The 23,119-nt window shown below is 44.0% G+C and overlaps 1 protein-coding gene across 7 annotated transcripts; it reads right to left on the reverse strand.

Annotated features, from left to right (window-relative positions):
- Positions 1-11,598: 11,598 nt before the first annotated feature.
- Positions 11,599-23,119, reverse strand: PNLDC1 (PARN like ribonuclease domain containing exonuclease 1). 7 transcript variants are annotated; one of them, XR_010997266.1, is made up of 19 exons: positions 22,974-23,119; positions 22,429-22,486; positions 22,239-22,312; positions 21,284-21,317; positions 21,037-21,160; positions 20,375-20,463; positions 19,992-20,098; positions 18,567-18,646; positions 17,440-17,577; positions 16,765-16,834; positions 16,427-16,512; positions 16,144-16,199; positions 15,027-15,094; positions 14,129-14,182; positions 13,871-13,913; positions 13,262-13,344; positions 12,623-12,798; positions 12,347-12,445; positions 11,599-11,789 (listed from the first exon to the last, which is right to left on the reverse strand). XR_010997266.1 is itself a non-coding variant. In XM_068184561.1 (19 exons), the coding sequence occupies exons 1-19, from the start codon at positions 23,047-23,049 to the stop codon at positions 11,723-11,725; spliced, it is 1,596 nt and encodes a 531-aa protein (XP_068040662.1). In that variant the 5' UTR covers positions 23,050-23,119; the 3' UTR covers positions 11,599-11,722. The 7 variants fall into 7 exon arrangements, 3 of the variants coding, with proteins under 3 accessions (XP_068040662.1, XP_068040661.1, XP_068040663.1); XR_010997264.1 differs by having other exon boundaries at positions 13,228-13,344; XM_068184561.1 differs by having other exon boundaries at positions 13,245-13,344; positions 15,027-15,091.

Here is a 23,119-nt window from a genome sequence, read left to right on the forward strand (position 1 = left end):
TTATGTTAATGCAAGAGGAGATAGAGTCTCTGCCCTATTCACAGCCAAGAGCACTTCCCCACTGCAGTAACTGGCACGATCTGTAACTGGCAATACTCATATTCTCACTTGTTCCTCACACATCTCAAATACACCATTATATCACAGGCACATCACCCCCTGGTATTGCTCTCAGACATGGCTGTTGTAGCACCACGAGGCAAATTATATGTTTGTGCACTTCAAAGCCTTTCTTTCCATAGAAAGTATTGCTTAAGAGTCAGAATTCTCTGGAATAGGCACAGGTGGCCCCTCTCTTCTAGGGTCATTTCCTTCTCATATATCAAAGCTAAGCTCAGATAAGGATTTGGAAACACTTCTGGGGAAAGGAGGGAAAGCAATTCTTTTTTGGGCATCTGCCCTAGTCTTTTCTCCTCTTGGATAGCTGCACAATCTGATGGCTGTAGAAGCCAGAGATGTCCTCATGGGGCTAGGCAAAGGGCTGGGCTGCTGAATCGACTGTTTGACAGCTGATTTGAAGACAAACAGAGGTTAAAATAGTATTTCTGCCATTGCACTGGCTGCAAACTTTGAGCCCTGTGTTGAACTGGACCAAGCAGAAGGAACAAAATAAGTGGTACTGAAATGACTCTTCTGCCTCCTTTGTCCACCATATTACTCCAATGTCCACAGCTTTGGGTATTTCTAGTTCCCTCTTCCTTCTTTATGGCTTTTTGTTGGTTTTTGGTTTTTTATTTTCCTGGTCTGTCCTTTCTCTCATCACTTCAGCGGCTCTCCCTTGAGATGCTCACTTTCTTGTTTTGAACACCTGAAGTGCCAGACAAGACTTGAGAGACTGGTAAAATGGAAAGAAGAATGATGCAAAAGAAAAAAAACTCCAAGGCAAAGAGGTATGGGACTTTTTCATTAACTTCAGTGCAGACAGAGCCATCAAAGCATGAGTAAAACCAATATGGAGAGTGCGGAGAGTGCAGGCATCTTCAGTATTTCCCTGCCACATCCTTTCTGCATTTCTACTCAGCATAATATAACCTGCTTCAGACCCTTCTCCTGTCATACCACCAGCAATTAAAGTTCTCTGTCTACATGCTCCTTTCAAACTCACTTGCTGGCTCCAGGGGGCTGCCTTCACCCCTTTTTACAATGTGCTCCTTCTACCTGAGGGAGAAAATTTATTTTTGCCTAATTGTTTATGTAGAGTCTTTATTTGGTAGAGGTCTTCCAGGACACAGACATACACACAAAACATGGAATCTCAAAAGTTTCTTCTCTTTCTAATTTAGGCAGAAAAGAAAACCTTCTCTGTCACCTCAACTCTTTAAATACACCGAGCATTGAAGACATGTTACCTTACGGGAGGCATTATGCTGTCCCTCCAGTTACAACATCAGCCCCAGAGCTTGTCCAAGTGCATGTGGTGACCCCCCTCAGCTTTATCTTTCACTTTCCTCCCTCATGGCTCATCTAAAGACCTGGAACACCACTAACACACTTGGCAAAGAAGTCACGAGCTGAACTAGCTGGGGGTCCCCTCACCATGAGCACGGTGGCTGCCACTGAATGTCTGCAGTTCTTCACATGCACAAATACCCATTATCTGCAAAATGTAGCATGCTGGTGTTTTTTGAGATAAAAATAATTATGTCTAACACATATCTTAAACATTTTCATTACCACAGCAGCTCCCACTGAAACGTCCAGCAAAGCTCATCCCTTGGCTTCACTGAGAGCAGGACCCAGCCTGACACTTGTTTGAATGCTGACTTACAGTTTTTGCTCCAAGAAACTGAGGAAAACTGCCCGTGAAGCACACTCTTTTCCTCCAGTTAGGAAATTATATGATTACTTCTGTTGGGCATTATCTAGAAGTGTCAGAGTGACTTGGCCTGGCTGACAAGAGTGTATCACCTCTAGCATGACAGTGAAACTGGGCTAGAAACTGATCTGGTGGCAGAGGACTATGGCTTCTGGACAGCCTGGAATAAGAAGAGGCAGAAAATCCTGAATACTTTCAGGAAAGAATATGATCAGCTTAAAGATGGGATTTTTTGTTTTTTCTTAATTGCAATAACAAGAAATTCAGCTTTGCAAAGAGCTCCCTTCTAGTCCTGCATTCCTTCTTGAGCACATTAATGATCTTACTTCAGTGTAGTGCAAAAAAAAAAGTCAGCATATTCTCCTTTGCATCTCTTCTGCCCTTGGGAATTCTGGATTCAAGCGCTTTTTGTGCAGGAGTGGTACTAATAAAGTCTGCTTATTTGGCTTTAATCTAGTTCATGAGTATGTCTGTGACTTTCCATTCCTGTATGACCAGTGGAGCCTTCAGTACCCCATTTGCTTCACTTTTCAGGTCTTGCAAGCAAGAGTTGTGTGAGAGAGAAGATGGCTGTCTCCTGCAAGTCCCTGGAGACCAGAGCAGCCTCAAACAACTGTAATAGCAAGAATACACCCTTATGCTCACAGTTCCTCCTTCACAAGAAACTAAAAACACATGAGGCTCACATTCAGCCCCAGCAAGGAGGACATGGGATGGGAGGTGTGGGCGCCGTAAGCATAATGCAGGAGTCTTAGCAAATGCCTCTGAGCCACTTTGCTTACGAGAGAAGAGAAATAATTTGAATTATAATACTAGTTGGCTTATTGTTTTAAGTCAATGCCACCTAGTTGTCAATTTTTTTCTGTGTCTTTTTTAATAAATAGAGTACACAAATAAGTATTTTAACAGCCTAAAGGGTTTCTGCCGTTTCATTCAAAACTCAGCAGTCAAATGCACCAAAATAAAGATTTCATCCCAAACTTCATTTTTTTATAGTCTCATTTTAAAGAGCAATGGTAGGGTTTTATTCTTACTTATATTCTCTAAAAATGACCTTGCACATTCACTGCTAGGTCTCTAAAAGAAGACTGATAAGGTGTTCGCCTTTGTTGACAGGAGATAACCCGGGACACACTGGGGAAGGTCACAGTGACAGAGCTGAGTACTCAGCCCTTCCTCACAACAGAGGCATTGAGGCCAAGTCTCCTTACCTTGAGACACAGCCTCAGGAAGCACAAGACCAGGACACAACCAAGCTCTCCCCTTTTCTGATGGATATAGAGAACAGATTGAAATCAGCCCACCGGAGCTGGAGAGATCAGTGCTGCACCCCAGCTGGGGCTTTGGAGGCAAATTACAACAAAGTTCATGACTTGTGGAAAATATATCACCTATTCCCACCAAATTTAGAACATTATCAGCTGCTATTAGCATAAATAGGGTAAAAGGTGCTTGGTACTTTGTACTTTTCCAAATCTATGTAAATATGAGCAAACTACTCTAGATAGCAAAAGGCAAAAGATTGAATGATACCGTAAAGTTATCTTTACATTATTTTATATATTTATTTATTAACACAGTGCATTAATTACCATTTTAACACAGAGAGACACAGATCACTGATCAATGACTTTGTGTTCTCTAAAGAAATTACAAACTGTTCAGTTACATAAACAAGACCTTATCCAGATGTTGATTTTTTTCTTTGATGGTAGTTAAGATTTTGTCAGATTGTTTTCCACATTAATACTTAGTAGCTGATGAAGCACAATATAATTCAGGTATTTGCCAACATGGTTATATGTCCTGGGTCTTTATCAAAAGAGGAGAAGCATCTTTCAATACTTTGGTTTCAGTGGGATGGAGGATTTCAGGAAATTAAGGTCTCTCAAACTGTTTGCTAAAGGCTCTGGGAGCAACAAGGCAATCAGTATCTTTAGTCATTAATTACCTCATTTTAAACCCACTCATAGTTCTCTCCAGTTTGATCTTGTTCATCACTGTCTAAAAGTGGCCTCCAAATGAGGCTTGACCTCTCCACAGTGGTCAGTGCCGTGACATTTCTAATCTTTGCTGTGCTGTCAGACTCACAACCACTGTGAAACAAAGGCTTCCTGCATTGCTGCCACTCAGGCTCGTGTACATTTCTGCTTCATTCGGCATCACCACCAGCAGTGCAAAACCCACGGCCTCCTTTTGTGTCAGGGCATGAAAGAAGATGAGACGTGGAGAAGCCATTTAGAGAGCCCTGCAGAAAGCCTTAACGCATGGAATATGGGGAACAAGGTGAGAACAGAAACAGAGCCAGGATGGGTTGGAAACCCAGAGGTTTAGTTACACCCTCTTGAAGGGATGCACTCTGCAGGTGGATGAGTTTTTCAGATTTTTGAAGACTACAAAGACAGCAAATTGCACATGGTATTACCCAAGAAGAGTCACAGTCTTCAGCACAAGTGGATTTGAGGGGGAGGTGTGTGGCAGCACATTTCTCTCTCAGGATTTTTCATAGAGGTGCACAGAGCGAAAGAAAGAGAAAACAATTTCTATTTCTGCTCCATGTTTTTCCTATGTGGAATGTGCTTGGAGAATTATTTACCTGGGGTGATTGCTTGATTGGATTCTGGTGAGGATTGTTTGGGCCTGATGGCCAATCGGATCCACCTGTGGCTGGAATCTTGTGAACAGGGTCACGAGTTGATGGTAGTTAGATATGGTAGCTAGAGAAAGTAGGTACATAATTTTAGTATCTTCCTCTATATAGTATATGAATGTATTTTAGCATAGTTATAATAAAGAAATCATTCAGCCTTCTGAACTGATGTTGGACATCGTCATTTCTTCCCATTGGGTTTGCCTGCATTTTACAATAGAGGTGATACGAGTGGCAGGTGGTGGTGTCAGATTTGCAATGTGACAAAGCCAAGCATTTTGCCATTAGCAAAGGGAAGATGTTTTTGAGGGGGAAAAAGGTACACTTTACTTTTTCTTGTTTTCATAAATAGTCCCAGTTTTTGTGGTGAAAACTCCATTTGTCAATGAATTTGGGATTTCTTGGAAAAACACCAAAACCCACTAAATCTTCTAAACTTAAATAAAATATAGCATTTCACATCTCACAAAATGGACCACAAGTGGTTACAGAACAGGAAGCTGATGCTTGGGTATTGCAGGAATGAGGAGTGAAGGAAGGAACGCTCAATCCACCCTACCAGGTAGGTACCCTGCCCCTCGCTAGAAAATTAAAACCACACAGGGTCCCTGCCAGAATGATTAATGGGAAATTTCCTCCCAGTCTCCGCCCCAGCTGAGCAGACTAAAAGCGGCAGAGAAGCCAGCTCAGCACAGAGGGCACTGGCACCAGTCCGGGCTGGTTCCTGCACTTGTGACAAGCTGGGTGCAGAGTAGGACAACCATGGATGTATTCAGCTTCCTGGGACACCTACCTGACAATGAGACCTGTGAACACAGAGCCAGCATCATCCCTACACTAGAAAAAGTGTTGGTGTCAGGGGAAGTCCATACTTACAGAGGAAGCTGCATTAGTTTCCAAACTTCAGAGCTGCAGGAGGAGACTAGCAGGAAAGAAACACCGACCCTTCCTGTAGGTTAGCAGGTCCACACATCCACATCTAGTGCTCCAGCCCTCTTGCCCATCTCTGGTGGGATTTGCGGTGAATGTGGCAGATTATAGGGTCAGTATGCAAAACCCTGAGAGAAGTGGTAACCTTCAGCAGGAGAAACTCATGTGCAGCTGAAGTGCCAAAATCTCCTGTCTAAAGACTGTTTTCCCCCTGAAGATCATCATTAGCAGAGCCTTTTCACATCAACTCCAGCTCCTAGTCACATATTCCTGTCCCTCTTCCTTGCTAAAGAGCAAAGCCCATCTCTCTCCTGCTCCAGGGATATGGTGGGAGCCAAAAACTGGAAGAAGGGGGGGACCAGGGCTCACAGATTCACAGAATATTCTGAGTAGGAAGGGACCCACAAGGATTATTGAGTTCTACTCTCAAACAAATATCCCATACAGGGACTGAACCCACAGCCTCTCTGTTACCAGTACCATACTCTGACAGGCTGAGCAGTCTCAGGGTCAGAGTCCTCTTGCCCTAGCAGCAATGAGGCTGCTGATCCTGGCATGTGTTCCACTGCTCTAGCACAAATACTCATAGAAATTGCTGACAGGCAAGCACATCTTCCTCGGGAACTGCCTGCAGCAAGGGGATGGGGCAGTGCTTTGTGAAGCCACAGCCCTGCCTCCTGCTCGATTTGAGCCCACCATGAGCCAGCAGCCACTGACAGGCACTATTTGTTCCTCCGGCTGTTTCCTTCAGCAGTTACACCACTGGAGGCATGCACTGGAGGGTAAGTTCAGTAGGGAGCAGATGTAGAATCAGAGGTGCCAGCCAGACTGTACAAGTACTTGGGAGTCTAACGATAGTGACAGGTGCCTGTGGAATTGGGAAGAGCTCTGGCTGCAGTTCTGTTCCCCCATCACCGTGCAGTACTCTTGTGTTAATGGTACATTTAGGACATTTATCAATGCAAGCCATGGAGCAAGAGCATCCCCCCCTTCTCTGGCTGCAGAGAGCCCCCAGACACCCCTCACTGAGCAGCCAGACCCAGTCCATCCCCTGGGGACTGCCCAGCTTCTGGAGGCTGTGGGACCCCAAGGGAGGCCCAGGAGCCCAGCATGTCTCCTGTGGCACTGCTTCCCATGACCCACTGGCCCTGTGGAACAATTACATCAAGCTGCTTCTGTCCTGCATCCCAGGGGAGGGGGCAAATTTTGAGCACTGCAGGCAGCTGTGGGAGCCTGTGGGTTTGCAAATCCTCACGTTTATGTAGGAATGGCAAAGTCAGTCGTACATGTTTCATGCACAGGACAGATGAGTTCCAGAGTGAGCGAATGACTGCCTGTTTTGGTTAGGCTGGCTGCACTTGTAAGCAAGCATCTCGTTAAATGGTGAGAAATTAAGACAGCTGTACCTTTGTTAACCAAAAGCTGGAGGCAGCATCTTTTCAAGCAAGGTCAGAACATGTTACAGATTTGTCCAAACACTAGTGCCAAGTTTTAATGGGACAGTAAAATAGTTTGTATTACTTCAAAATTCAAAATGAGGATTGCAGATTACTCTTCCACTGCTTATAAACCCAGGTAAACTCCAGGAGTGTTTGTGGGTGGACCAGGTCCAAACTTATAAGTACTTTAGGATTTCCTTAATTTTTGTGCAGCTGGGTGATGTTCAATAAGCTGTCTTTAAGTTTTAAATAGCACTCTTTTTTATTTTCCTTTGCAACTGGATCAGTTTCTGCCAGAGCACCATGTGTCTCCCCTGAGTAGTGGCTATTACCTTTCACAGATTTCCATCTCACAGATATTTTAAAAGCCAGCCTAACTTACATCACTGACATGAGGCTCTTTGCCAACACACTTGCTGGTGCCATTTTCTTTTAAAGCTTGGCCACGGAAGGTCAATGGATTAAGGCAGCCATCTCCAGAAACAGGAGAATGAGTGCCAATCACTTCTGTGTCTGGAAGGGGTTCTTAGCTGTCCTGCATGGGGAGAAAGGGATGCAGGAGTCCCATCTTCATCTTACCTTTGGTGAAACATCTGTCTGTTTATATGCCCATGTGGCTGGGGAGAAAGTCCAAGAGGATTCAACTACTCATCTGCTTGTTAGGATGCTGATGGCATTTGAATCCACTTTCTCTGAGGATGAGTCTCATTCCCCTGCCCAAGGTGCAGGGCAGAGGTCTGAATGTCAGGTGGGAGTGTTCCTGCATACTGTGCCTGTGCTTAAAAGGGAGCAACCCCAGCCCATGTACCCCACAGAGATGGGACTGTGCCATGATCCTTCCCAGAAGGGAAGTCCAAAGGCTCTCCCATAACACTTAAGCACTGGCTTTGTTAAAACTAATTAAAACCACAGGCTTGAACAAGGTAGTTTCTGCAGCAAGAGAAAGCATGAGGCGAGACATTGGGCATAAACTCTCCCTCATCCTCCATGCATCCTAACTACTACTACTCTTCTCCATTTTTCATAGCCTCTTGCCTTCCAACAAACTCACAGCTCCTCGGGGGACTCTGGAAAAAATATTTTCACGGCTTCTGCCCACATACATTCTTCTTCCAGTCCGTGCACCACAGCAATCTTTGGCCATCTTCTGTGCCACGAGCTCCACCTGTCTCTGAGGACACAGGTCCTGCTTCCCTCCCCACTGCTCAGCCACAGCTCTTGTAACACAGCACTGACACACACTCATGTGGGTCGCTCTCCACCAGTGCTCCTGGGGATGTGTGGTGACAGCTCTGCAGGACAGGCAGCACAGGTATCAGCCATGCCACACCTCCAGCAGACCAAGGGATCAGAGGTCTGGGCTGTCCCCAGCACCGCTGGTCTGTATGGCCTTTTCAGAGAAGCCTTTCAGATGGCACTGGGCTGATACAACATTCCCCTTCCAAGGGTCCCCGGTGTCAGACTGGGTACAATCACCCCCTCCTCCTCAAGCATAAGAGTTGTTGAAATACACCCAGGCATTTCATGCACTGCCCTTTCACTCAGCCTTCCTTGGGGGGATTCTCCAGTGCTGGGACTACAGCAACCAGTGGAGAGGGGCTGTTGAGAAAAGCCATGGGAAAAAGGGAGATAAAAACCAGAAAATAAAAGTCAGATTTGCTGCTGCATATAAAAGAACACCACAAAAATATGTTAACAGAGCAGTTGCACAGTAGGGTTTTCCCATGTCTAAGGCATATGGAAACTCTGTCAGTCTCTTCATGAGCACACAAAGTTCTGGCCCATCTGTGGTGCTGCAGTACAGCCAAAGCCGTTCTGGCATATGAAGGAACCTCCCACGAAGGGGCTGAGCACTGCTGGCACTTGGCACCAGGCTGTTGCACTTCATTCATCCAGCAAGACATCTGCAACCTCACTGTTCCAAGGTTTTCTGCTATGATTTCTTTCAAATGAAAACATACTGTGAAGAACCATTGGTTCACATCATTTGACAACATAGAACTATAAAAAAATTCTTCTATACGGAAAAAATATCTTTTCAGAGAGGTAAATCCTGCTCTCCTGTCCTCCAGTGCCAGTGGGAATCTGGCCTATTACCACTGAAGCCATGAGCAGCAGCAAGAACAAAGGAATATTTAGAGTAGTTCTGCCTTTTCCATGCCTTCTTATTGGAGTAGAGATGTTACATCAAAACCCACATATTTAATCTTTAACACCTTAAAAAAAAGTCAATGTATCAAAAATCAAATTGTTCTTGTAAATAAATACATTCTGATCTGCAGTGTTCAATTTGCAGGGTTATATTTTTAGCATACACCTTCACAACTTGAATTTTAACATTTTTTTCATGGAGGGTTGGAATTATCCTGTCAAGCCTTGCAGCTGAAGTACAATTTTCTCATAGAGCTAAGAGGCAGGTGTGCTGTAACTGCTGCTAGGGACTTTGCTGTGGTTTTACCACTGTCTAAGGGAAATAGGTTTGATTTTCAGAACTGTCAGCCCTCAGAACAACTCAGAAACTCTGACAGGCATCTCTTCAGGGCCAGAGTCACAAGTCAGGTTGCACCACCATAAATTGGTCTCACAAGAATCTAAATTATCTCTTACTGTCTAAATTATCGCCTCCTTGCAGGAGACAGGCAAGAACAGGCATAACCTGAAATACTTTGGATGCTTCCAAGTTCAATTAGTAAAATTCCCTAGTATGGAGTAAAAGCAACGGCTGAGGTTGGAATGGCCAGGTTGACGTACTCAAGAAGAATGCGTCTTGATCAACAGCTGCTCAGAAAAACTTGCAGCTCTGTTCCCAGGGCCAAATGTCTCTGCTCTGATTTGCTCAACTAGCCCCCAACTAACACATTTACATTGGAAGGGACTGCCAGTACATCTCAATGAGCCCTTTAAGAGGTTCTAAGCAGTGAGTGACCACTGACTATTAGGGAAGGCAACTTGTTTCTGTAAAGTCTTTCCTTGGAAGATCAGAACATACTCAACTCACTCTGATCTCTTCATGTTTTTTACTCTGCATGTAAAGTTAACTGACTTATACTAGGAATATCTAGTAGTTCTACAGCAATTGTCACTTACTTCTCCCAGCTCTAAAGCAGGAAAATCAAGTCTCTTGATTCACTACACCACGTTACTACATGAGGTGTGTCTGTCTCTTGGAAATGGAAAACACATGGTCAGACCCATAGGCTATTTCTCCGAAAAGGGTGAGAGGATCTCTACTTTTGTCCACAGGGAAGTGTGCTTCTCTAGAGGGTGAACCACGAGAGAGAACAGCACTGCAGGGAACTGAGCCATTATGTGTCTGTATGCCACTCTGAGAAGAAAATGGGAGAAACAAAATTTAAAGGCAGAAGAATTTCTTTGTTACTTCAAAGTGCATGCTCTCTTAGAAACTCCTGGGCTTCTCACAGGTAACAGCACCTGTATCTTCATGATCCCCAGACAGTAAAGATTAGATGCAAGTGAGGCTTTCTCTCCCCACATTTAAATAGCTAGCTGAATCCAGACCTCAGAGAACAAGGGTATTATGTTTCCCAAGAAGAGTGTTTTTATGTGAAAACACATGCTACTGTATATAACACCCAGTGAAAATCTTCCTAAACCTATAAAATGTAAAGAGCCTGTGCATTCCTGGACATAAGGAGGGTGTCTAATGGTGCTAGAAGACAAACTAACATTACAGAATAAGCAGGGAGACACACTGGTACTTGAAGGAACACTGTGACAGAGAACCCCATCACTAAAGGGTTATAGGAAAGGCCATCAAGAAGTCAGTTACTTGTCTTGTAGGAGCTCGTTTATGAAACAAGAGCTGTAAACCACAGCTGTGCAGAACTTGAGAACCACATCTGAAGATGTGCTGCCCTCCTCCCCTCAAGAGCAGCAGGCCCTCAGCAGCAGAGAGCACGTGATCCTCAGGCACACGGCAGTGCTGTGCTGCTGCCTTAAGGTCCCCTGCAGCAACTCCCACGTTACAGTCAATTAAAGGCAGATTCTGCCGATTAGGTGAGCATGGGCCCCATCCAATTAAGTCTGACTAATGACATCTAAGAACCATTATATGGAAACCCTGGATCAACAGGTTATTTTTAAGAAGAGGAGATTAATAAAAAAAAAATCTCTTAAGACCAAATTCCCTGGATTGACAAATACTCCAGCTATATCAAGAGAAACTGATCCACAAAGCATGTCTCATGCTACTTTGGATAAAGGACTGCTTACATGCTAAGCACTAGAAGCAAGTAGAAATGTGTGCTGACTCACCTGACCTCTGTATACTCCATAAATTGGAACCTGATAAATTCCACTTATCTGTGTCAAACCTCAGCCACACTGCCACTGAAAATGCCAGTGCATGATACTGCACTGACAGCTCTGCAAATTATTTACTATTCCCCAGAATCTGTCATGAGCCCCAAGAGTGGTTTCTCCATCAATTCTGCCTGTTTTCATTTGGTAAACAGTGACATTTCTCCTGCTTTACAACTGAAGCTAAAAATAGCATCTTTCATTTCATAACTTCCTGAACTTTATCAGAAATGTGTTGAATGCAGCAAGCACCGGCACCGGGAACAAACTGAAGTTATGAATAGCTGTGAAGAACCTACACAGGGCCTAAGTAAATTGGGCATTGAAACAATCATCCCCTCCAGGAGGAGATGATGCTTTGAGCAGATTACAAAATACCACAAATTGCAAAGCAACACACCCCCTTTAAAAAACAGATTTACAAGAAAACAATTCAAACAGTATTCAGTTTTGGGGGGTTATCTTTTCTTTTTTTCCCCCTCATTTTATTGAATGAAACAAAACAGACAAACACAAGAAATAAGATCAGTGTTCCTCACATCTCATCTCTACAGTAGTCCTTTAGAGTCAACAGCTGCGAGCTCCTCCAAGCACAAAGGCCAAGAGAGACCACAGTGCCACAATACCAGAGATTCTAAGAGACAAGAATAGTAAAATGCTGTTAGGCTACTTATATGTACGGCTAAATTTTTTGTTTATTAAGTGCTTAGATTCTTTTTCAAACCATGTCAAGGCAGAAATTCACCCTCCATGAGCATCACTGTCACTACCTCACAAAAGGGGTGCACTTTGAGACTGGAATTCTCTCCCACTACCAAGCTTTCAACTCAGCTGTAGAAAAAAACCCACATCCATCCCACACTTGAGATTCTGCCTCCCTCTCATTGAGCTTATTAGAGCTGGAACTACAGCTCATTAAGACTACCACCTCTCTGCTGTGACAGCACATCCGTACTTTTGTGCTATCCTCGGGGTAACGTTCCTGGGTTAACCATGAGAGGGATAAAGTCCAATCGCCCAGGGCTGAGAGCTCACGACCAGCCACCCAGCACCTGCTTCTGAGTCCCCTGCTCCTCCGAGGGGCTGACAGGAGGACACTGCAAACACGAGGCAGGCTGCTGCTGTGCCAGGGCCCCGGACCTGAAAGGAATGCTCCCCCCTCCGCCCCATTCCCGTGCTGCCGAAACTCACTGCAGCAGGCAGTTCACGCTCGGCGAGTGCCTCCAGTGGCGATAGACGGAGACCTGCAGGTGAGGGTGGTGCCTGTAATCCCGCAGGACGAGCCTGACGCTGCAATGAAAGCACGGCTGCTGCTCAGGCCGCAGGCTGCTTACAGCAGCCCCCAGCTTACAGCACCCCACAGGGCAGGAATTTCTATCCAAGAGCTGTCACAGCAGAGAGAGGGTGGGACAAAGGCCTGGATCAGAGGAAGAGAAGGCTGAGAGTTAAGATTTTCTGATCACTTACTGCTTGTATTTATTGGAGAGCAGAATGAACTGGTTCTTTGAAAGCCGTCTGACATCAAAGCGACAATGAGCTTTAAACTCTTGGTAAATCTGTCTCTCGGTCAGCCCTGGCCAGCCTCGGACATGAACAACCAAGGCAGGGGGATGACGGCAAGGAGAATCTTCCCCAGAAAAATTCTGGAAAATGTACAATATTGGGACATTTCTGAATTTGGAAATACTATAGAGGCACTATTAATATAATCAGAAAATACGCAGAACATGATGAATAAATGACAGGTTGCATAATACTGCTGTTGGTGTAAATTTTTTTTCCCCCCAAGATTCATCTAAATATTGTCATAAAAGCAAACTGTCATGACTACCATGGACAAACTACCTGAGAAACAGCAATGTAAACTGGCTAATGCCACCTTACAGAATAACAGCATAAAAACATTTTGCAAAGCAGAAATTCAACTCATTGGCCATTTTAAAAGGTCCACTGTATAACTTGTATGATGACAATTTCTGCCAAGGTAGGCCCCAGCACCAGTGGATTCCTCTTCTCTAAGGAAGCCATCAGGTAGGCTACTGACCTATGCACCCCACAAACAGGTCACAGACCTGCAATTCATACGCACAATGCTTGAAACACCACCTCGGATGAAATTCACTTTGTTCACATGCTCGGCTAACACGGTGAGATACTGCGAGAAAGAAGGCTCAGCCTCCACCGCATCGCTAAATCAGAAAACAAAAGAGAACAAGGTTTTGTTTCTCCAGTGCTGCACTGCTACACAGTGTGAAGCTCTTCAACTAGCGACAGAATAGGTATTTCAGATCTTAGTATCTTCTGACAGAAGTCAAAAAGCTGTAAGAAAAGGGAAGGGAATTTAACTGAAGGCACTGATTCACAGAGATTTCAAAACTGGTAACTAATGGAAAATTATTTGACCCTTACCCAAGTGAACTGAACTTCAGAGAGCTTGTTCAAGAATAAAGAAGTCACAATGTCATTTCCCAACCTCTGAGCCATCACATGGGCCCTGATTTCATTTTTAAAATGTCAGCTTTGACATAAAACTACTACTTTCAGATTTATAAAATAAAAATCTAATTAGAACATGACATTTCCAATAACACTTTCTTTTGTCCAAAAGGAAGGCCAGCCTGCGAAACAAAAAGTCAGAGCAAATGGAAAACTGTTTTCCATAGGAAAAACATCCTTTGTAATGCAATTTTCAGTCAACACTTAAACATTACTCACTCTTTGGATCTGCACAGTAGCAAATGAGCTGACATCAGAAGAACTAGAGAAAGGAATAATGAGGTGGCATTAGAAGAAAGCTAGAGAAACACAGCTAAATACATAGAAAGCAAAAATGCATTGAAGTGCAGCTAAGTTACTAAGAGCAACAGACTGTGTATAAACAAATATTCCTTAGCATCAAATAGATCTAGAGAGAAGGAAAAGATTGCCAAATCTCCACACAAACCCTGAAGGAGTTTTTAAGAAGCATTTTACCTGAACCACAGAGAAATGCATCATAGCCGGCCTCATGAGGAAATTTCTTCTCAGCTGTAAGTGTCCAACAAAATGAGGAAGAAGTAAACACATCTAGCATGCTGTGAAAACTACTACACTGCAGAATCCTAATTCATAAGATCCACTATTCTGCAGGTTCTTTTCCCCCTCCCTCAGCTCTGTTTCCTTTCTCATCCTCAAAACTTTATACTCGGTAAAAAGTCTGTGCTTCTAGCATGCATTTTAGAACACCACCAAAAAAGCAGCAGCAGTTACATGAATGTCTGAAAAAGCTTAGCAAGATGCACATAAAAAAATTTTAACTTTTATGGAAGTCTAAACCAAACTGTGTCATCTATGTTATCGATGGTATGGGAACCATTTCAAAACACAGGCGGTCCTGTCCTGCAGGACATGATGATGCCAGGAGAAGCAAGAAAACATCTGCCTCACAGCCAGTATCACACCATGTCCTGGACAGAACTTTCTGCACAGGCATCACTTAACCCTGCACACCAGTCACCAAGCTCCTGTTACTATGCCATTAGTTCCTTCTACCTTCCCTTCTAAGACAACTGCTTCCCACCTCCCCATGCCCTTTCAAGGGCTCCTGACTTCAAAGCCCAAGTCAGGTTCAGGCCAGCCCAGCACAGTGAAAATGCTGTCTGTACCAGCAGCATGAGGCAAACCTGCCCTGCATTACCCTCAGCAGCTACCAGAGACACAGAGAACACACATCTTGGGAGCCCAGCCTCTGGGTCTGGACAAAAATGTGTACCAGCAGCTCTGGGCAAATTCAGCAGATCTACTGGCATTCCCTCATGCTTTGTATGTGGTCACCCACAGAATACAACAAACCTCTTTTGATCTGACTCTGAAGATTTGTTTAAGAACATACCGTATCTTGAACAGCCACTTGCAAGAGCTATAACAGGGCACGGTGGACCTTTGGGATTCAGGTTGCTGCTGAAGACAAGTGGATGTGTGATATTTTTGTCTTTCCTCAATATGTTAGAGAAAAGTTACTGTTCTCTAGTGAGCTGTAGCTTCATTTCAGAAAAAGCTGCTGGAGACTTTAAAATGAACTTTGGTAGGCCTCTAGGAAAAGGCCAAAATACTTGAGTAATATCTACCAATTTTCTTCCTGATACTAACTCCTAAATACTTTCTTAGTCTCTTCCCTTGCTCAAAACTTGTAAGCAGCAAATCTGTTCTAATTGCATACAAAAAAAAAAAAAAAAAAGTGAACAGAACTAAAACTGCAGGGAAAGAGGTTTACTAGATAGTTCTATTTTAATGGGGAACCCTGGAGGTTAAACATATACCCCTGGAATGACTGAAATAAAACAAAGAACAATCAAGCAGAATATGCAGTCTAAAATTGCTAATAAACAAACCCTCAGCATCCCAGTACTGTTTTCAAAAAAGTGTTATTTTTGCATCTCCTTCTTGGGACTAGAGGGAAACAGGAAACAGGCAAAATTTTCCTTTCCTTAGCAAAACTGACATGGAAAAAATTAATTCACAGAAGAAGTGTGAAATAAGTCTCCTACCACATCATGACTAAGCTCATGATGTTGAGATACAACATCTACTCATGTGCTCCATTTGAACATTGTCTTTAGTTACTGCTTTGGGCTCAGTGCAGCCCTCTCTTAGGACAGGCTTTTGAAATTAGGATGTATTTTCACCAAGAACTGCATCTTACTCATTTCAGAACATGATATAAGCAATGTAACTCTCAAGATGCATGTACAGCTGTATGCAAAACAAATTTGTGACCAATGAAATAATGGCAATTCAATGTGAGAAGTGACTCAGAACAAATAATTTACTACACAATTCTTTTATAAGAAAGATGTGCAAATCCTTTGCTCTTAAATTTAGAAAGACGAGGATCCAACTGAAAAACATTTGAGAGGAGGGAAAGTATGAACATGAGAAATGGCTGACTGTGAAATATCTTTCCAAAGAAAACACAGGGATTGCTGAAAGCTCTATTGGTCACCACTTACCTGCATAAAACTGCATATGCCTCCAAAAGACTAGATACTCGAGGAAACAGACATTTCTATAAAAGAAGAATGTATTAGAAAAACAACCACGACAGACCTTATGGTGAGTTCAATTACTTACATTGCCAATTTGTTAAATGATATCTAAAATTAGAACTTCCCAAGGCAACACTGAGAACTGTTTGCAGTTCTGTTATTATCACAGGGCACTGAGGAAAGACATCCTCTCTCTTGGGTGAAAGACAAGTTTAAACTTCAAACAAAAAAAACCTGTCCATCCCACCTTCTGCACAGATTTTGTTACAGTCTTGGTGTCTATGATGACAGGAAACAGGTTGTGAATGTTCCTTTTAAACTCCTCATAGCTTTCTGAAAGCAAAGCACATGTGGAGAAAGACATCAGGAAACTGGGGAAGATCCAATGCAACTGCAAAGTAATAGGAAAGAGAAGTGACAGCAGGCAACGATGCCCTCTCCAGCATTTAGAACTCAGAAGAGGCAACCAGCCCTGCTGCTTGCTAAGTCCTGCAGGTGTCTGTGGTGGCAAATTGCCACTGCACCTCCTGTTCCACCCCCAGTGCAAAGGCAGCAGCCTGGGACAGCAGCTACGCACAGCAGTACCTGGGAGGGGCCTGTAGAACTTGTCGTGAAGATGCATAAGGTCCATAAGCATGTTGTGTCCCACGAGGGGCTATGGGAGGAATATAAACATAACAGCCCATTGGAGCACATTTCTGAAGAGAGCTCAGAGATGAACAACACAGACACACTCAACAGCTGTAACCCTTTCCTCCAGCAGACAACATCCATACAATGCTTGCACAGGAGTCATTCAGACTGCGAGGCTCACAAGAGGACTACTGACTTCAGGAAATCAGACTTGTGGACTCTCTGAGAGGCTATTGTCCCAGCAGCATTCTATTTTCAGTGGACCTAAGGAGCTAAGTGGATTCAGGGTTCAGCTGAACAAGGTTCCAGCCATCAGATTTATATGCTCACTCGCAAGGGCAGGGACGGTCTTTGCTGCACATCACCCATGGTCCTCTGAAGCTGAAATCCATTTGATAAGCTGCATAGAAAATGTAATAATTTCCACACAAAGTCAGACCAATGCTCCACATGGTCCAATAAACTGGTCTGTTGCACGCTGAAAAGCACAGCTTGCCCAAAAGGCAAGAATCTGCTCAGCTTTCTTAGATGGTGACTCAAACTGTAACACCTGGATTTTTAAAATTGCATTTAACACAGCAAAATTAAAAAGAGATTAATAATAAGAGTAGGGTTAAGGCATTTTACCTTCTTGACTTTAACAAGTATTTGGAAGAGGTTGGTGAAGCCCCGAGCAGACAGGAGAATGAGCTTTTTCTGACAGTGGTCATAAGAAGAGTTCTCCAGAAGCTGACGATGCTCTGGACTCACTTTTTTCACCATCACCTGAAAAGAAAACTCACTGAGTATCTCAGCCTCTCATATTAGTTGTATGTACATAGCTTACTGGGGTTCAGAAATGCTGAGGTCAAGTTCAGCTTCAAGGCACTGAAGGACAGAAAAACTGCATCCCCTGGGACTTTGGGACTGTCTCACTTCTATATGGAGATCAGTGCTCCAGTAACTTAACAGGCCTGCTGAAAGTAAGTCTTAATTGTGCTTCTCTACTTAGAAGGACGATTCCTACCAAAGGGCTTTTTTGAGCACAAATTAACCTAATTCAATTTAACTTGAAACCAATATGGTAAGTTCATGGTACCAAAAACCTAGAAACAAACAGCAATCATACAAGCTGAGTCCCCAGAGGCAATGCTTCAGATGAGAAGGCTATGAGAAGGGTAAATCTGACATTCTGGGGGCATTAGTTATCAGACCAAGCTAGGACTAATGCAAAAAAAAAGATTTCTGCAAGCTAATTCTAAGCAACTGACTGATATCATACCCATAACCCATAGTTTGAGAAGTCCACAACCATAGTTTTAATACAGAAAATATTGCACTGAATGTAAAATACCGGTAGCGAATAGCAAAACAGCAAATCACAGAATAAAAGTCTTCAAAGCAACTTCATGGCAGAAGTCAGCAAAGGTAAACCACAGAAAACACTAAAACTGTACATTCTTGTGGAGGTATTGAAGGAGGGACTTAATAAAGTCTGAAGACACAGAGAGGGTGCCTCCAGAAGTGCTCCAAGGACAAGCACTTTGCTTTAAAGGGATTTGGGGGTTACAGGACAAACAGAAACCAGAGTTGCTCGGTTTTCTGTATCCCTTTTCTTAGGATCCCACAATCAACATCGCCTTTGTCATTGTCTTCTCCTCCTCTTTGACCCTATCATTAAAAGTACAAGCAAATTTCAGAGTCCCTGCAAGAATGCCGGTCCTATCTGCCTAGAGAGAAATCCTCCTTTCAAAAGGTCCACATTTCCATCTCACCTTCTTGTCTTCAAGAGGTTCTGTCCAAACGTTTTCAAGAGCCTGCCTCAGAACCAGCTGAACTTCAATCATATGATAGCCTATAACACACACAAAAAAAAAGGCAGTAGAAGCTTCAGAGGTGCAGATAAGCCCATTAAGGAAAACACACTATTCCTCTAGACAGACAGACTGACATGTCTCTCCCCCAACATACAGAAAATATTCCTCAACATATGATCCTGGTACATTACCATACACAATGACTGAAAGAAAAGAAAACAAAACATGCAAAAAACATAGGAACACACACAAAAAACCCACCACCACAAAAAAAAAAAAAAAAAAACAAAAAACCCACAAACCCGCAGAAATAAACATAACAACAAAAACCCCCAAAAATCACAGTGAAAATTTCAGGCAAATGAGCTTTTGTAAGGATACAAAGGAATGGAAAGACTAACTGAAGAGGGAGGAAGGCTACTACTCTGAAAAAACGTTTTCTGGTTTTAGACAGTTTCAGAGCAACAGACCCAGAAGCCAAGCACACAAAGGGTACCCAAAGCATTTTCCCCCACAGCTGACAAGGAACTAACCCAGTCGTCTTCTGAACAGTATTAACAGAGACACCTGAATCAGTCTTCTTGATTACTTAAATAAATGTCTTTCTTATCACATGTGCTCACCAGTGCCAGACTCTTAAAATATCAGTATCTAGCTGACAAAGCAGATAAAAAGCACAGCACACCACCCCTCCTATTGCATACTCTGCAAAAAAAAGTCCACAGACAAAGCCTTGAATACTCCTAACCTTTTCTATATTTTATTCCCTGACCTAGAAGACTGAATTTTGGGTTCTGTGAGTAAACCTACAAATTAGTCCCTGCAAAAAATTCCCTGTTGTTCAAGTCAGCACAGAAGTTCCTCAGCTCTGCTACAATGCTCCTAAAACTTAACACAGGGGTAAGTGGCCTGTTTTTTCCCACTGGCATATATGTGTCTCTGTGGGGCTCCCTGCTGCTTCAATGAGAGGGACTCAACTCTGAAAGGAGGGGAAGAAAATAAACAAAAAACTAGATCACCTAGAATTTAAAACATGTAAAACATTATCCTGATTCAGAGTAACTACAAATTCTCCAATTCAGAAGGAGCACAAAATGGAAGTCAATTACTACAAAGCATGCTCCAAGCATCCAGACATCCGCTTCTGCTTCAGAAAGACCCACTACCCCAACAGAGCAGAGCAGAAGAGCCCAGAGATGAACTCCTGACAGAAGCTAAAGTATAAACTGGGGTAAAGAGTTGTAAAGGCAGGATGGGCACTGGTGCTTTCCCTCTCAATAGAGCAATTTAACAAAGAAAGGACGGTTATAGCCCCAGAGGTTCACAAGAAATGGTGAACCCACTCAGAGCCCACAGGTACCTAAGAGAGGCACTGTTTCATACCATTCAGATCCTGCAGAATCATAGTATCCTCTTCTTTAGCTGCAGCTATCCAAGAGGTCACTTCATCAATAGCTTTCTTCAGGACATCCCTGTCTGCATTACTAGTGCTGGATGAGGGGAAAGAGGCAGTGTGAGAAATGCTCTTAACAGGTGAAGCCTTGTGCCTTGCTGTAGGAATGCAAAAGCTTCATTTCCCAACAAGCACACAATTCTCCACATAGTATCCTGAGATCTCAATCTTCCTTCAGACACCATGGCATGGTGGAACAGCTGGCAGCGAGGTGTTCAGACCAACAGGTTTCAGTATTTCTACAAAATGTGATCTGAGTGAAGCTGAGCCATAAGCATAGTACTGAGGAGACACCTCTTTGAGAAGTGCTCACCTGCAGACTTTCCAGGTACCTGCTAAGAGGCGCTGCCTAAGAATCTTCTCCTGTACCTCATTCATGTATGGGATTCCATCTTTGAAGAACTGAAGGGAGAGAAATTCCGTCTTTGAAGAACTGAAGGGAGAGAAAATTCCCCTGGATTTTCTCATAGCACACTAGAGAATTAGCAGTTTAGTCAGGACAGACAAACTGCAGGCAATGCAAAAGGTATGGAGGAAAGAATATTTGTCAACTGTAGTAATTTTTTTTTTGCTCTTCTTTTACCTTTCCTTTAATAAGATGATTCCAAGAGTCAAGAAGTCAAATGCTTCCTGCCCGGAATTGCAGAACAGTACTCTTATGGGATGACAGTCTGAATTTTATGGGAAACGTGGCAATACATAGGATGCTGGTAAACTGATACTTCTGCACCTTCATGGATAGTAAAGACACCCACCAGGGTTTGTTTAGTAAAGCCAAGGATGTAGCTATTGCCTTTACATTAGTTCAGAAAAAACAGCACTCATTACCCCTGTTGATAACGAACTGCATGATGCATTCATACTTTTGGAAGATGCTATTTACCCCAGAAACATAACATTTAGGGATACTAATCTGATTTCTTCTGCAGTTGCACAGGTTTCTTCTGTCCTGCATTTCTGACAGAGATTACATACCTTGTTATAGTCAAAGCCATAATGAGACAGGAACTGAATACTAGATGCAGAGAGGGTGAATTCAACATCCCTTATTCCCAGTGTTGAGGGAAAGAGAAAAAAGTTGTATGAATGCACCACATACCTAAAATGAAAAGAAAAATATCTCTAGAAGATAATTACAAAAATAACTCTGCCCAAAGGGAATTATGCATAAAATCTCTACTGCACTATCCTCATTGTAACAGAAAACTGCTTTTTTACTTACTTGTTTGAATTTTCTTTTGAGAATATTGCCAGCCCTGCAAGAAAGAAACCTCTGTTGAGATGGCAGTGTTTAGCTGGATGTCTGCTGATAGCATGCAAATTAGATGAGGGATGTGGGGAACCCCTCAAGAAATACATGTTTTCCATTCACAAAAGTCACTATGCCAATCCTAGCAGCAACTGCCAGGCCACTCCCTGGATTCCTGAGAGCTGAACAGGACAAGCTTTCACTGCTATGTGGGAAAATGAGTCAAATCTGAATTAAACAACAGACTGAGCAAGAGGTGAGATAGTGATGAGTCTCTGACTGTGCATACGAAGATGAGCCTGTCAGTCCAACTACACTACAATAGTGTTTGGAACAAGCTGGGCACCACAGAGGACTGGAACATGGAATTTACTTCTCTGGGGTTTTTTTTGTTCTGTTCTCTAAAAGACATATGAAGATTTTACATACCCCAAGACTTTCAACAGTATTTCAAACTGTTTTCAAGCTCGCTTCTTGACTCTTTACTGGTTCTTAACTGTCAATAGCTGTCCTCCACAGGCCCTTTCTCATGCTGATTTGTTGTTTTAGGAATAATAGAAACAGCAGCCTTCATGTTCCTCATAGTCCCCTTACTCATAATGCACTGTATCAAATGACACAGCTTTGAACAGGAGCTGCCGTCATACGCTTCTTGCTTGCATCCTCTGATTCAAAAGCCTTGTATTTTTAACTGTGACCTTTAAATATGGTCAACTTTAGACCCGTAAAAACAATATAGCCCACCTGACTTTATTCATTAAAAAGCTGATCGTGTTAAACATCAGAGGGGGGAAAAAGCCCAACAAACAAACATCTCTGGAATGAGTGAATTAAGGCCAGAGACACCTGCAGGACGCACCTGTTAGCAAAAGGCCAGTTTACCTGTATGACCTCGGGAGATCACTTTCCGTGTCAGAGCCACACTTACCAAGCTGAACAAGAGTGAAGCGCTCAACACTCTGCCTGGCCTTCATGTACCGCTCCGCAGGGGAGTCAAACAGGCTAGGAACAAAACCAGACTTGAGGAGAGTGGACACAAGAAGGGTCGCTATGCACAGGTTGTTCTCACAGGGCTAGAGCAACAAGTCTCCCTCACATTTCAAGTCCAACAGCTTTACCTGGGCTCGTTGTTTTGTAGGGAAGTTGAATGCAAACCAGTAAACTCCATATCAAGGGCTGTTGAAGTGGAAAGAACAAGACAATCTGAATTTGAGACATGCACTTCACCACCACCAGGTCGGGCGTCTCTCACACATTTCTCTTCTCCATAACCTTTGTCAAACCACACGAAGCAGGCTCAAGAGAAAAAGCTGTGGGGCTCACACCTCCACCGGCCTCATTCCTGTGGCAGGGACATCTCCCGCACGCCCCTCAGGAGGGGCCTGCCTCACCCTGTGCTGTGTTCGTGCCCCCACCCCGAACTCCGAACACCCCTGGTCCCCAGCCCGCCAAGCCGAGGCCAGCACGGCAGTCGGGGTTCCCTTTCCCCACTCGAATCCCCGCGCCTCAGTGCTCGCTGTTCTGGGCGCAGCAGCGCCATTATCGGCTGCGATACCCCTCAGTGCCCGGGTCCCAATGTCGGGCAGGTGCCAGCCGCCCCCTGCGCGGCCGGCCGGGGACCGAGGGCAGCACTGGGGCCAGACGAGACGCCCCCGACGCTCACCCACGAACGCGGCGCGGAGGATGCGGCGCCTGATGCGCGGCAGGCGCTGGGCAAAGCCCTCCGCGCCCACCTCCATCGCCGCCCTCCCGCGGCCCGGCCCGGCCCGGCCCGGCCCGGCGCGCCTGCGTGCCCGGCGCTGCTCCGCG

Source organism: Anomalospiza imberbis, chromosome 3 (assembly GCF_031753505.1).
Source record: "Anomalospiza imberbis isolate Cuckoo-Finch-1a 21T00152 chromosome 3, ASM3175350v1, whole genome shotgun sequence".
Classification (NCBI taxonomy): Eukaryota; Metazoa; Chordata; class Aves; order Passeriformes; family Viduidae; genus Anomalospiza; species Anomalospiza imberbis.

What these genes read in the sequence shown, in the direction of transcription:
- PNLDC1 (XM_068184560.1), bottom strand. Translation starts at nt 23,049, where the DNA reads ATGGAGGTGGGCGCGGAGGGCTTTGCCCAGCGCCTGCCGCGCATCAGG. An exon ending in GGTACCTGGAAAGTCTGCAG is followed by an intron (nt 20,099 to 20,374) that starts GTGAGCACTTCT and finishes CCCCTCATCCAG; the next exon opens with CACTAGTAATGCAGACAGGG. An exon ending in GTTCTACAGGCCCCTCCCAG is followed by an intron (nt 16,513 to 16,764) that starts GTACTGCTGTGC and finishes CTTTGCTTTCAG; the next exon opens with AAAGCTATGAGGAGTTTAAA.